Source organism: Salvelinus fontinalis, chromosome 37, assembly GCF_029448725.1.
Source record: "Salvelinus fontinalis isolate EN_2023a chromosome 37, ASM2944872v1, whole genome shotgun sequence".
Classification (NCBI taxonomy): domain Eukaryota; kingdom Metazoa; phylum Chordata; class Actinopteri; order Salmoniformes; family Salmonidae; genus Salvelinus; species Salvelinus fontinalis.
The window spans coordinates 19,713,765-19,727,448 of NC_074701.1; the positions used below are offsets into that span (position 1 = coordinate 19,713,765).

At 44.2% G+C, this 13,684-nt stretch overlaps 1 protein-coding gene across 2 annotated transcripts in view; it reads left to right on the forward strand.

The window, feature by feature from the left end:
- Positions 1-13,684, forward strand: part of ccdc85a (coiled-coil domain containing 85A) — a 42,963-nt gene continuing 29,279 nt past the window's right edge. For both annotated transcript variants that reach the window (XM_055902355.1, XM_055902356.1), the window contains exons 1-2: positions 1-649; positions 2,834-3,881. In XM_055902355.1, the coding sequence (XP_055758330.1) occupies positions 419-649; positions 2,834-3,881 (1,279 nt within the window). In that variant the 5' untranslated portion in view covers positions 1-418. The remainder of the gene's footprint in view (positions 650-2,833; positions 3,882-13,684) is intronic.

The following is a 13,684-nucleotide window of genomic DNA, read 5'->3' on the forward strand; positions in this document are numbered from 1 at the left end:
CAGTCAGTCGAATTTTATCACGCACCGTTGCTTCTCGAGATGCATCTGCAGCCACTACTTCTCTCTTCTGTACGAAGCGCAGGAGCAGGAGAGCCCTAGGCAAAGGCTTTATGTGCGAGGCAGCAGGCATGCCCAGAAACAGCCCACGAGCCGGCGATGGGCTCTCCAGAAGAGACCGCGTGCGGACTACTTTGAGAAAGGCGGGAATATAGGACTGCTTGTTTTGGATAGCTTCAAAATGGGCGTCAGAGAGAGAGAACAAACATGAAATTGATATAAATATCTGGACATTAGATAAAGAGTGTACATTTGGGTAAGTGCAGGAGCGGAGTTACGTTTGGGTGGGTTTTGCACTGAATTAGTAGGTTACCGTCGTAGTGTTATCTTCTCATTAGAGTAGGCTAGCCTAAATTCAACGATGGAGAAGGGGACGCAGCCCCAGCTGATGGCCAAGAGCGCAGAGAGTCCGGCGGAGGAACTCTCCAAGATAAGCGACGGGGAGCTGGTGAAGTGGAGGAAAGAGGAGCTGGTGCGGCGGTTACGGAGGGCAGAAGCCGAGAAGATGGGCGTCATGCTTGACCACGGAAATTTGATCCGGGAGGTGAACCGGCGACTCCAGCAGCACCTGACAGAGATCCGGGGTTTGAAGGTGAGGCAGGTGTGATGTTGATAATGCAGTGCGCACAAGTTTGCGCACTGCTCTATGGATGTCTGATGGATTCCTGGTGAAAAAAGCCATGGTCTAATTATTATTATCATTCATGCGTTAAAAAAGCTGTAATTTACCACTGCAAACTCCTTAAAAATAACCAAGGTAGGTGGTTTGAAGGTAGCAAGGTAGTCTTCAAGTGGTTTACATAATTTAACCCAATGGACCACTTGTTGCTTGTATGCTTATCATAAGAGCTGGAACTGCTGAAGATATGTAGTAGCCCTTGCCTGCAGTCGAAATGACGGGTCCCCATGGGTGGAATGTTATTCATATTTTTTTTAATAATAAATACATATTATTTAAAAATAATAATAATAATCCTGTGTTTCTATGTCAAATGGTTCTTCTGTGATGTACAGTTGAAGTCGGAAGTTTACACCTTAGACAAATACATTTTAACTCCGTTTTTCACAACTCCTGACATTTAATCCTAGTAAAGATTCCTTGTTTTAGGTCAGTTAGGTCACCACTTTATTTTAAGAATGTGAAATGTCAGAATAATAGTCAGAATAATATAATAATAATAATAATAATAGAGAGAATTATTTATTTCAGATTTTATTTATTTCATCACATTCCCAGTGTTTCTGAAGTTTACATACACTCAATAAGTATTTGGTAGCATTGCCTTGTAAATTGTTTAACTTGGGTCACACGTTTCAGGTAGCCTTCCACAAGCTTCCCATGAATTTTGGCCCATTCCTCCTAACAGGGCTGGTGTAATGGAGTCAGGTTTGTAGGCCTCCTTGCTCGCACACGCTTTTTCAGTTCTGCCCACAAATTTTCTATGAGATTGAGGTCAGGGCTTTGTGATGGCCACTCCAATACCTTGACTTTGTTGTCCTTAAGCCATTTTGCCACAACTTTGGAAGAATGCTTGGGGACATTGTCCATTTGGAAGACCCATTTGCGACCAAGCTTTAACTTCCTGACTGATGTCTTGAGATGTTGCTTCAATATATCCACATAATTGTCCATCCTCATGATGCCATCTATTTTGTGTAGTGCACCAGTCCCTCCTGCAGCAAAGCACCCCCACAACATGATGCTGCCACCCCCTCCTCCTCGGTTGGGATGGTGTTCTTCGGCTTGCAAGCCTCCCCCTTTTTCCTCCAAACGTATCGATGGTCACAGTTCCATTTTGTTTCATCAGACCAGAAGGACATTTCCCCAAAAGGTACGATCTTTGTCCCCATGTGCAGTTGCAAACCGTAGTCTGGCTTTTTTTATGCCGGTTTTGGAGCAGTGGCTTCTTCCTTGCTGAGCGGCCTTTCAGGTTATGTCCATATAGGACTCATTTTACTGTGGATATAGACACTTTTGCACCTGTTTCCTTCAGCATCTTTACAATGTCCTTTGCTGTTGTTCTGGGATTGATTTGCACTTTTCGTACGAAAGTACGCTAATATCTTGGGAGACAGAACGCGTCTCCTTCCTGAGCGGTATGACGGCTGCGTGGTCCCATGGTGTTTATACTTGCGTACTATTGTTTGTACAGATGAACGTGGTACCTACAGGCATTTGGAAATTTCTCCAAAGGATGAACCAGACTTGTGGAGGTCTACAATTTATTTTCTCAGGTCTTGGCTGATTTCTTTTGATTTCCCCTTGATGTCAAGCAAAGAAGCACTGAGTTTGAAGGTAGGCCTTGAAGTACACCTCTAATTGCCTCAAATTATGTCAATTAGCCTATCAGAAGCTTCTAAAGCCATTTTCTGGAATTTTCCAAGCTGTTTAAAGACACAGTCAACTTAGTGTATGTACATTTCTGACCCACTGCAATTGTGATACAGTGAATTTTAAGTGAAATAATCTGTCTGTAAACAATTGTTGTAAAAATGACTTGTGTCATGCACAAAGTAGATGTCCTAATCAACTTGTCAAAACTATAGTGTGTTAACAACGAGTTTGTGGAGTGGTTGAAAACGAGTTTTAATGACTCCAACCTAAGTGTATGTAAACTTCCGACTTCAACTGTATCACCTCTGTGCTCGCTCCTGTGTGTGTGTGTGTGTGTGTGTGTGTGTGTGTGTGTGTGTGTGTGCGTGTGTGTGTGTGTGTGTGTGTGTGTGTGTGTGTGTGTGTGTGTGTGTGTGTGTGTGTGTGTGTGTGTGTATCCAGGACGTGAACCAGAAGCTGCAGGAGGATAACCAAGAGCTGCGGGACCTGTGCTGTTTCCTTGATGACGACCGTCAGAAGGGCAAGCGTGTGTCTCGGGAGTGGCAGCGCCTGGGACGCTACAGCGCCGGCCTCATGAGAAAAGAGGTGTCCCTTTACCTGCACAAACTGAAGGAGCTCGAGCAGCGCCAGGGAGAGGTGATCAGAGAGAACCTGGAGCTTAAGGAGCTGTGTATCCTACTGGACGAGGAGAGGGGAGGAGGGGGAGGAGCAGTGCAGGGTGCAGGGTGCAGAAGTTCCATCGACAGCCAGAGTAGTCTGTCTCAAACTAGGGAGGCTATAACGTGCCTGCTCCGAGACGTGGGGGATGGGAGCAGCAACTCCAGCGCGGGGAGCACGGACAACCCCGACCAGCCCCATCACAAGCCCCCTACCCAGGGCTCTGGTCTGGGCTCCAACCCTGGCTCCAACCATGACAAACCAGAGGGCCCAGGCCCAGTGTCTACAGGCCGTCGCCACAGCTCCACCCCAGACTACCACACCTTCCCCCAGGCCTGCAGGCCCCGCGGGGGGTCCCTCACCATCCCTGACCCCAGGGGCCTCCGGGGGCCCTGCAGCCCAGAGAAACACGGCAAATCCCCTACTAGACTGGAGGCCGAGGCTCAGTCCAAACCCAGCAGTGCTGACATGCTGGCCCAGAAACAGCTCTTGGGGGCTGGGCAAGGGCTAGGGCCAAACCAGGGTCCGGGTCAGTCAAGTCCAGACCTCTCACAGAGACACAGGGGTAATCCGGTCGTGGTTGGGGCTGGGTGTGGGAGCCCTGAGGCCAAACAGGCACTGCCGGGGACACCAGAGCATCTGAGGAAGGGTCGGGTGATAGTGGGGAGCCCTGAAGTGTTACGACACCAGAACCTCCACCATAGCCCCAGTTCAGAGCACGGGAAGGGGAGGTACGGCAGCAGCCCCCCAGCAGGCAGGGAGGGGGTACAGAGGAGGACCACTGGAGACGAGTTGTCCCCTCACCACCGCAGCATCTACAACGGCATGAACGGTGCGTTTTTGTTCAGAATAGTCATAATGTTTTATTTGAGAAATACTGTATGTAGCTGAGGTGGTTCAGGGAACGATATCTGTGTGTTGAGTCTTATACAATAACACTGTCTGAGACATACAGTAAACACTTGTGCTAATACCTAGGCTTTAGCTGAGTGGGCTAACGCGGTCTTTAGGTGTGCAGACATTATGGGTTAGCACACCCAGTAGCCTTCCAGGACCACTGTATATGACTAGAACAAGCATAAAGGCCGATGTAACACAATTGACTGTGTAATGTGTTTAGCAGCCAATTGGGAGGTTGGGGCTATGGTAGGTTCAGTTACTGTGGTATCACCTATGTGGTTCAGCAGCAGTTATGATGTTAGCCAAGCAGCAGTGATGTCACCGCTCTGTGGGATTCTCTTTCTGTGGGTCACATGAGGTTGTGGTGGTGGTGGGGGTGGTATTTGTGCTTGTGTGTGTGTGTGGATGGATGGTGGAGGGCATATGATGTAACACTCCCCAGGGTGTCTGAAGTCAACACAGGTAACACAGCTGTGTGCGTTCAGGGCCGTGATTCAGGCAACACACACACGCATACGCACACACGTATGTGCCACTCAGCACAGCTGGGTCCTGTCTTCTGGTTTCATTATTATTATTAGCAGCATCTTTTAGTTATTTTTACCCACAGTTCCAAGGGCATGTGTTTGTGTGTGTGTATAAGAGTTCAGAGAGTCTACTGTCCTGGATAAACATGAAGAGGGAGTCTATCAGTAAGGGTCTCCACTTAGTTAATATAAGGCTTTCATTTGACAGTTAAATAACATTAAATCAAATAGATTTTCTTAATAACCTTGACAAACGGTTCCTCTTTTAATAGTTAAAGCCTCTTTCATACATAAAAAGATTTCTGGGAATCCATTTCAGTGACTGCATTGACAGAGGAACAGCTGAGTATGTATTCATAGACGCTCTGTCCCTTAGTAAGTATGGATTTATTAGGGAGAAATACGTGAGTATGTTTTTCCATTTAAGAATGTGTGTGCACATGTTTGTATGTGTGTGTGAGAGAGAGAGAGAGAGAGAGAGAGAGAGAGAGAGAGAGAGAGAGAGTGAGAGAGAGAGAGAGAGAGAGAGTATGAGTGTGTGTGTGTGTGTGTGTGTGTGTGTGTGTGTGTGTGTGTGTGTGTGTGTGTGTGTGTGTGTGTGTGTGTGTGTGTGTGTGTGTGTGGCTATGTGTGTGTATCTGCAGCCCTGAGATCTAAAGATTAGTGTAGAGTGCTGAGTGGATCCTCTGTGTAAGGCCATGGGAATGAGTCCTGGTTGTGAGCAGTTGGCCTGATGCGTCACTTATCAAATAAAATAACATTTTATTTGTCACATGCGCCAAATACAACACCTTACAGTGAAGTGCTTACTTACAAGCCCTTAACCAGCATTGCAGTTTAAGAAAAAGTAAAAAATAAGAAATAAAATTAACAAATAATTCAAGAGCAGCAGTAAAATAACAATAGCGAGGCTATATACAGGGGGTACTGGTACAGAGTCAATGTGCGGGGGCACCGGTTAGTCAAGGTAATTGAGGTAATATGTACATGTAGGTAGAGTTAAAGTGACAATGCATAGATAGTAAACGGAGTGTGCAGTGTAACGGGGGGGGGGGGGGGGGGGGGGCAATGCAAATAGTCTCGGTAGCCATTTGATTAGCTGTTCAGGAGTCTTATGGCTTGGAGGTAGAAGCTGTTGAGAAGCCTTTTGGTCCTAGACTTGGCGCTCCGGTATCGCTTGCTGTGCGGTAGCAGAGAGAACAGTCTATCACTAGGGTGGCTGGAGGCTATGACAATTTTTAGGGCCTTCCTCTGACACGCCTGGTGTAGAGGTCCTGGATGCCAGGAAGCTTGGCCCCGGTGATGTACTGCACCGTACGCGCTACCCTTTGTAGTGCCTTGCGGTCAGAGGCTGAGCAGTTGCCATACCAGGCAGTGATGCAAAGAAATCAGGATGCTCTCGATGGTGCAGCTGTAGAACTTTTTGAGGATCTGACGACCCATGTCAAATCTTTTTAGTCTCCTGAGGGGGAATAGGCACCACACGGCCAGATCTCATCGTTGTCGGTGATCAGGCCTACAGATGTTGTGTCATCAGCAAACTTAATGATGGTGTTGGAGGCGTGCCTAGCCATGCAGTCATGAGTGAACAGGGAGTACAGGAGGGGACTGAGTACGCACCCGTGAGGGGCTCCTGTGTTGAGGATCAGCGTAGCGGATGTGTTGTTACCTACCCTTACCACCTGTGGGCGGCCCATCAGGAAGTCCAGGATCCAGTTGCAGAGGGAGGTGTTTAGTCCCAGGGTCCTTAGCTTAGTAATGAACTTTGAGGGTACTATGGTGTTGAACGCTGAGCTGTAGTCAATTAATATAATTCTCACATAGATGTCCATGTGGGAAAGGGCAGTGTGGAGTGCAATAGAGATTACATCATCTGTGGATCGGTTGGGGTGGTATGCAAATTGGAGTGGGTCTAGAGTTTCTGGAATAATGGTGTTGATGTGGGCCATGACCAGCCTTTCAAAGCACTTCATGGCTACAGATGTGAGTGCTATGGGTCGGTAGTCATTTTGGCAGGTTACCTTAGTGTTCTTGGGCACAGGGACTATGGTGGTCTGCTTGAAACATGTTGGTATTACAGACAGGGACAGGTTGAAAATGTCAGTGAAGACACCTGCCAGTTGGTCAGCGCATGCTCGGAGTACACGTCCTGGTAATTCGTCTGGCCCTGTTGACCTGTTTAAAGGTCTTACTCACATCGGCTGCGGAGAGCGTGATCACACAGTTGTCCGGAACAGCTGATGCTCTCATGCATGTTTCGGTGTTATATGTTCAGTTATGTTTTGAGCGTATAACCACAACACTACACGCTCATTTACACACTAGTCTACTCAGTAGGAAAAACACTCTAGATACATAATGTGGACTGGGGTGATTCTGTTTTTGGGTGATGTAGTTGCTACCTTATTCAAAGATCTAAAGAAGTACTATTTAGGATCCAGTATTGATGAGAGGATTGATTATTGGAGGCATGTTGAAAGGGGATGACATAGTAATTGACAAGTGGGCCTGTGGTACTGTGCACAGTTTATTATAAGGCTTTAGAACGCACATCACTGTCAGAACAGGGTGTATAGTACATATACACTGCTCAAAAAAATAAAGGGAACACTTAAACAACACAATGTAACTCCAAGTCAATCACACTTCTGTGAAATCAAACTGTCCACTTAGGAAGCAACACTGATTGACAATAAATTTCACATGCTGTTGTGCAAATGGAATAGACAAAAGGTGGAAATTATAGGCAATTAGCAAGACACCCCCAAAAACGTTATGGTTCTGCAGGTGGTGACCACAGACCAGTTCTCAGTTCCTATGCTTCCTGGCTGATGTTTTGGTCACTTTTGAATGCTGGCGGTGCTTTCACTCTAGTGGTAGCATGAGACGGAGTCTACAACCCACACAAGTGGCTCAGGTAGTGCAGTTCATCCAAGATGGCACATCAATGCGAGCTGTGGCAAAAAGGTTTGCTGTGTCTGTCAGCGTAGTGTCCAGAGCATGGAGGCGCTACCAGGAGACAGGCCAGTACATCAGGAGACGTGGAGGAGGCCGTAGGAGGGAAACAAACCAGCAGCAGGACCGCTACCTCCGCCTTAGTGCAAGGAGGTGCACTGCCAGAGCCCTGCAAAATGACCTCCAGCAGGCCACAAATGTGCATGTGTCTGCTCAAACGGTCAGAAACAGACTCCATGAGGGTGGTATGAGGGCCCGACGTCCACAGGTGGGGGTTGTGCTTACAGCCCAACACCGTGCAGGACGTTTGGCATTTGCCAGAAAACACCAAGATTGGCAAATTCGCCACTGGCGCCCTGCACTGTCAGCTGTGGGACCTTATATAGACAGATGTGTGCCTTCCAATCAATTGAATTTACCACAGGTGGATTCCAGTCAAGTTGTAGAAACATCTCAAGGATGATCAATGGAAACAGGATGCACCTAAGCTCAATTTTGAGTCTCATATCAAAGGGTCTGAGGCATTTCAGTTAATTTTTATATATTTTTACATTTGCAAAAATGTCTACAAACCTGTTTTCGCTTAGTCATTATGGGGTATTATGTGTAGATTGATGAGGGAAAACATATTTAATCAATTGGCTGTAACGTAACAAAATGTGGAAAAAGTCAAGGGGTCTGAATTCTTTTGAAAAGAAAATTGTAAATGCAACATGTAAAGTGTTGGTTCCATGTTTCATGAGCTGAAATGTTTCATGAGCTGAAATGAAAGTTCCCAGAAATTTTCAATATTGTAACGGCTGTCTAATGCCTCCTCCTCGAATGAGGAGGAGGAGTAAGGGTCGGACCAAAACCCAGCGTTGTATGCAGACATAATGGATATTTATTAAAGACAAGACGAACACGAAAAACACTTTGAAAATTACAAAACAACAAAACGACGTAGACAGACCTGAACTTGAGAACTTACATAATGACACGAAGAACGCACGAACAGGAAAGACTAGCCAAACGAACGAACAAACGAAACAGTCCCGTGTGGTGCAACAGACACAGGAACAATCACCCACAAACAAACAGTGAGAACAGCCTACCTTAATATGGTTCTCAATCAGAGGAAACGTCAAACACCTGCCTCTAATTGAGAACCATATCAGGCAACACATTTAACCCAACATAGAAACACATAACATAGAATACCCACCCCAACTCACGCCCTGACCAACTAAACACATTAAAAAACAAGGAAAACAGGTCAGGAACGTGTCAAATATGCACAGAAAATATATTTCTCTCACATTTTGGGCACAAATTTGTTTAAATCCCTGTTAGTGAGCCTTTATCCTTTGCCATCCACCTGACAGGTGTGGCATATCAAGAAGCTGATTGAACAGCATGATCATTACATAGGTGCATCTTGTGATGGGGACAATAAAAGGCCACTCTAAAATGTGCAATTTTGTCACACAACACAGTGCCACAAGTTTTGAGGGAGCGTACAATTGGCATGCTGACTGCAGGAATGTCTACCAGAGCTGTTACCAGGGAATTTAATATTAATTTCTCTACCAAAAGCTGCCTCCAACATCGTTTTAAAGAATTTGGCAGCATGTCCAACTGGCCACACATCCGCAGACCACGTGTAACCCCGCCAGCCCAGGACCTTCACATCCGGCTTTAAAGTCATGTTCTCTGAACGGTCAGAGAACGATAAGAAACAATGTTCTTCTGTGGGAATTTCGGTAGTTCAGCATAACGTTTTCTACAGGTTTCTACATGGTTCTATTTCATGTTATGTTCTCAGAACGTTCAGAGAACGTTAAGTAACAACGTTCTTCTATGGGAATTTCAATACTTCAGAATAACGTTTTCTGCAGTTTTCCTTATGGTTATATTTAAAGTCATGTTTTCAGAACATTAAGAATACATTCCATAAAAAAACAAGAAAACATTAGTAACATTCAAAGAACATTCTAAGAATGTTATTTAAAAACATACATTCCGTTCTCAGCGTCAACAAAACGTTCTCTATGTTGTGTATTCAGGTGTGTTGGCCGTTCCACTAATTGGCCACACCTGGTTCTTAAAGAGTGCTTGTTTTCTTTGAAATTGGGTCAATTTGAATAGACTAAACTGAACAGCTTTGTATGAGTAAAAAAAAAACATGGCATGCTACTTCCATTCTGGTGGTGCAGTAGACTTGGACTAATTCCATGGATAGAGAACAGAAGATCATGGTTTTGAATCTCACTGTCGCTGTGCCACAATAAAAAAAGGGGCTTGTATGATTATTGCCTAAGCAAATTCATTTCCATGTGTCCTATCTATGCTTGGAGTTCAAAACAGTTAATCCAAACTAATCAAGCAGTGTTATTAAAAGTCTCATTGAAACATGTTCTCAGAATATTATTTAATTACCTTAAAATAACCTAGAATTTAGTTCTCAGAACATTAATAAAACCTCTCAGGAAAACATTCAGGGAACCATAGTAAAACGTTCTCAGAACCTCCCTGCAACTTAAAAATGTATGTTCCCAGAACAGGTAAAATTCTAATTTCTGTTTTCAGAACATTTAAAAAACGGTCAGTTTTAACGGTCAGAAAACGTATGGCTTCATTCCCAGAACCAATGGGTAACCAAAAATGTACGTTCCCACAATGTGCTAACTGGGCAGACTGTATCTCATCCTCACTCTCTTCACTTCCTCCTCTCTCTCTTTCTCTTTTTCTATTAATTCCTTTCTCTCAGCCTCTCCCTCTCTCTGCTCCCTCCCTCCCTGCTGTTGAAGCTGAGTTTATTGGGAAATGAATGTCTCCGTCTGGTGCTCACTCACCCTTTTGACACCATGAGCTAACGAGTGGAGAACAGTCTACAGGAGCTGACACCGCCTAGCACTGTTCTCCCTACCCCTTCTCTCTCTATCCTCCTGCCTCTCTCTCTCTGTTTTTTATCCCTTTCTTTCATCCACCCTCTTGCTCCACTCACCCCATAGTCTCGCAGTCTCCAAATCACCCTACCTCTCCTCTTCCTCCCAACGCCTTCTCTTTCTTCCCCTCTGCCTCCCACTCTTTCTGTCTCCATCCCTCTGTTAATGTTGCAGAACCAATTAGGCTAACACATACTGGGGTCTGGTCTGTTGGTCTGAGGATTATAGGCACATAGAGGCACCAGTTATCCAGTTAACCCCTCACTGTTGGTGCTGGTGTCGTGTGTCCGCCTGTGCCCTCTCGGTTCTGTGCCAGTTCTATCTTTACCTGTATCTGCTTGTGCCTTACTGGTGTTTTGCCATTGTACGTGTCTGTGACAATCCTGTTCCCAATGTCGGTGTGCAGTGTGTGTGCCTTGTGTTGTACTCTATCAAATTGAATTCAGTTTTTACTGGCATGACTGTAAATATTTTACTGGCAGTAAATAACATGGTTAATCACAGAATAATAGAGGGTAAGAAGAATGTATTAAAGTATATCTCCACAATGATACAATAATTGACAGTACAAAATACAGTTTAAAAAAAAACACATTGTGGACCACTCAAATAGAGTTTTGAGACACAAAAAAATTATCATAGTCCTTTGGCGTCATCTATAATACATCACCTCATATATACATTATTGGTATCAGTTATTATATATTAGGTCATCTATACAGTGTATGCATCAACAAAAAACGAAGACTGTAGATAGAAGTACATTTAGGCACTTATAAATAAATGCACAATCAGCAATTAAGGAATGCTTTATCAAATTTGTCAAAAAACTGGTAAATTGCTCCCTGTCTCTATGATTTCCATGGGCTCTAGCCTAACCCTTTCTGTGTGTCTGTTCTATCTCTGGTCTCCCTCTGTCCTGCCTGCTACTCCTCTGCTCTTCTCCTTTGCAACTGCATCTAAGTTCAGCAATGTCATTTGTCTTCCAAAGAACCAACTGTACATGTACATCAGTAGAGGCTGGTTTGAGGAGCTATAGGAGTACTGGCTGATTGTAATGGCTGGAATGGAATTCATTGAATGGAGTCAAACATGTGGTTTCCATTATGTTTGATGTGTTTGATACCGTTCCATCTATTCCATTCCAGCCATTACATTTCTCCTAAAGCTCCTCCCACCAGCCTCCTTTGATGTACATTCAGCATGGCAGTATGTGCTGTCGTCTCCGGCATTGGTAAATCCAGGGATGAAAGTAGATTTAATTTCTTACCAGTAAGGGACTCCCTATGTGTGCAAAAAAACATTTATTATAGCCTAGGCGTAATCATAGATTCACGTATAGAATCACTATTCATTTAATATGATCTCTATGGGCCTAGTAGGCCTAGTAAAGATTTTCTCATATACAGTTGAAGTCGGAAGTTTACATACACCTTAGCCAAATACATTTAAACTCAGTTTTTCACAATTCCTGACATTTAATCCTCGTAAAAGTTCCCTGTCTTAGGTCAGTTAGGATCACCACTTTATTTTAAGAATGTAAAATGTCAGAATAATAGTAGAGAGAATGATTTATTTCAGCTTTTATTTCTTTCATCACATTCCCAGTGGGTCAGAAGTTTATATACACTCAATTAGTATTTGGTAGCATTGCCTTTAAATTGTTTAACTTGGGTCAAACCTTTTGGGTAGCCTTCCACAAGCTTCCCACAATAAGTTGGGTGAATTTTGGCCCATTCCTCCTGACAGAACTGGTGTAACTAAGTCAGGTTTGTAGGCCTCCTTGCTCGCACACACTTTTTCAGGTCTGACCACAAATTTTCTATAGGATTGAGGTCAGGGCTTTGTGATGGCCACTCCAATGCCTTGACTTTGTTATCCTTAAGCCATTTTTTAAGCCACAACTTTGGAAGTATGCTTGGGGTCATTGTCCATTTGGAAGACCCATTTAACTTCCTGACTGATGTCTTGAGATGTTGCTTCAATATATCCACATAATTGTCCATCCTCATGATGCCATCTATTTTGTGAAGTGCACCAGTCCCTCCTGCAACAAAGCACCCCAACAACATGATGCTGCCACCCACGTGCTTCACGGTTGGGATGGTGTTCTTCAGCTTGCAAGCCTCCCCCTTTTTCCTCCAAACATAACGATGGTCATTATGCCCAAACAGTTCCATTTTTGTTTCATCTGACCAGAAGGACATTTCTCCAAAAAGTACGATCTTTGTCCCCATGTGCAGTTGCAAACTGTAGTCTGGCTTTTTTTATGGCGGTTTTGGAGCAGTGGCTTCTTCCTTGCTGAGCGACCTTTCAGGTTATGTCGATATAAGACTTGCTTTACTGTGGATATAGATACTTTTGTACCTGTTTCCGCCAGCATCTTCACAAGGTCCTTTGCTGTTGTTCTGGAATTGATTTGCAATGTTCGCACCAAAGTACATTCATCTCTAGGAGACAGAACGCGTCTCCTTCCTGAGCGGTATGACGGCTGCGTGGTCCCATGGTGTTTATACTTGCGTACTATTGTTTGTACAGATGAACGTGGTACCTTCAGGCATTTGGAAATTGCTCCCAAGGATGAACCAGACGTGTGGAGGTCTACAATTTATTTTCTGAGGTTTTGGCTGATTTCTTTTGATTTCCCATGATGTCAAGCAAAGAGGCACTGGGTTTGAAGGTAGGCCTTGAAATACATCCGCAGGTACACCTCCAGTTGACTGAAATGATGTCAATTAGCCTATCAGAAGCTTCTAAAGCCTTGACATAATTTTCTGGAATTCTCCAAGCTGTTTAAAGTCACAATCAGCTTAGTGTATGTAAACTTTTGACCCACTGAAATTGTGATAGAGTGAATTATAAGTAAAATAATCTGTCTGTAAACAATTGTTGGAAAAATTACTTGTGTCATGCACAAAGTAGATGTCCTACCCGACTAGCCAAAACTATAGTTTCTTAACAAGTAGTTTGTGGAGTGGTTGAAACACAAGTTTTAATCACTATAACCTAGGTGTATGTAAACTTTCGACTTCAACTTTAGCTTTTAACATGTATTACCTTTTAATGTAGCAGAAACACAACCAGTCATGATGTTTTCATCTGATTGTTCAAACAATCACTTCAAAAAAATGCTCCTGTAAGCTACCCATGCATGTTGGTCCACTCACAAAATAATTCCAGCATCCAAACAGTGCACTGTGCACCCACAATGTGATGAATGGAAAGAAGACATCTTTTTAGAAAACACCTAAACTTGTATTGTGATGACATTCTGCGATTTTCATAAGGCCTGCACTTAGCCTGATGTCCGCGTGCGTCTTGGTATC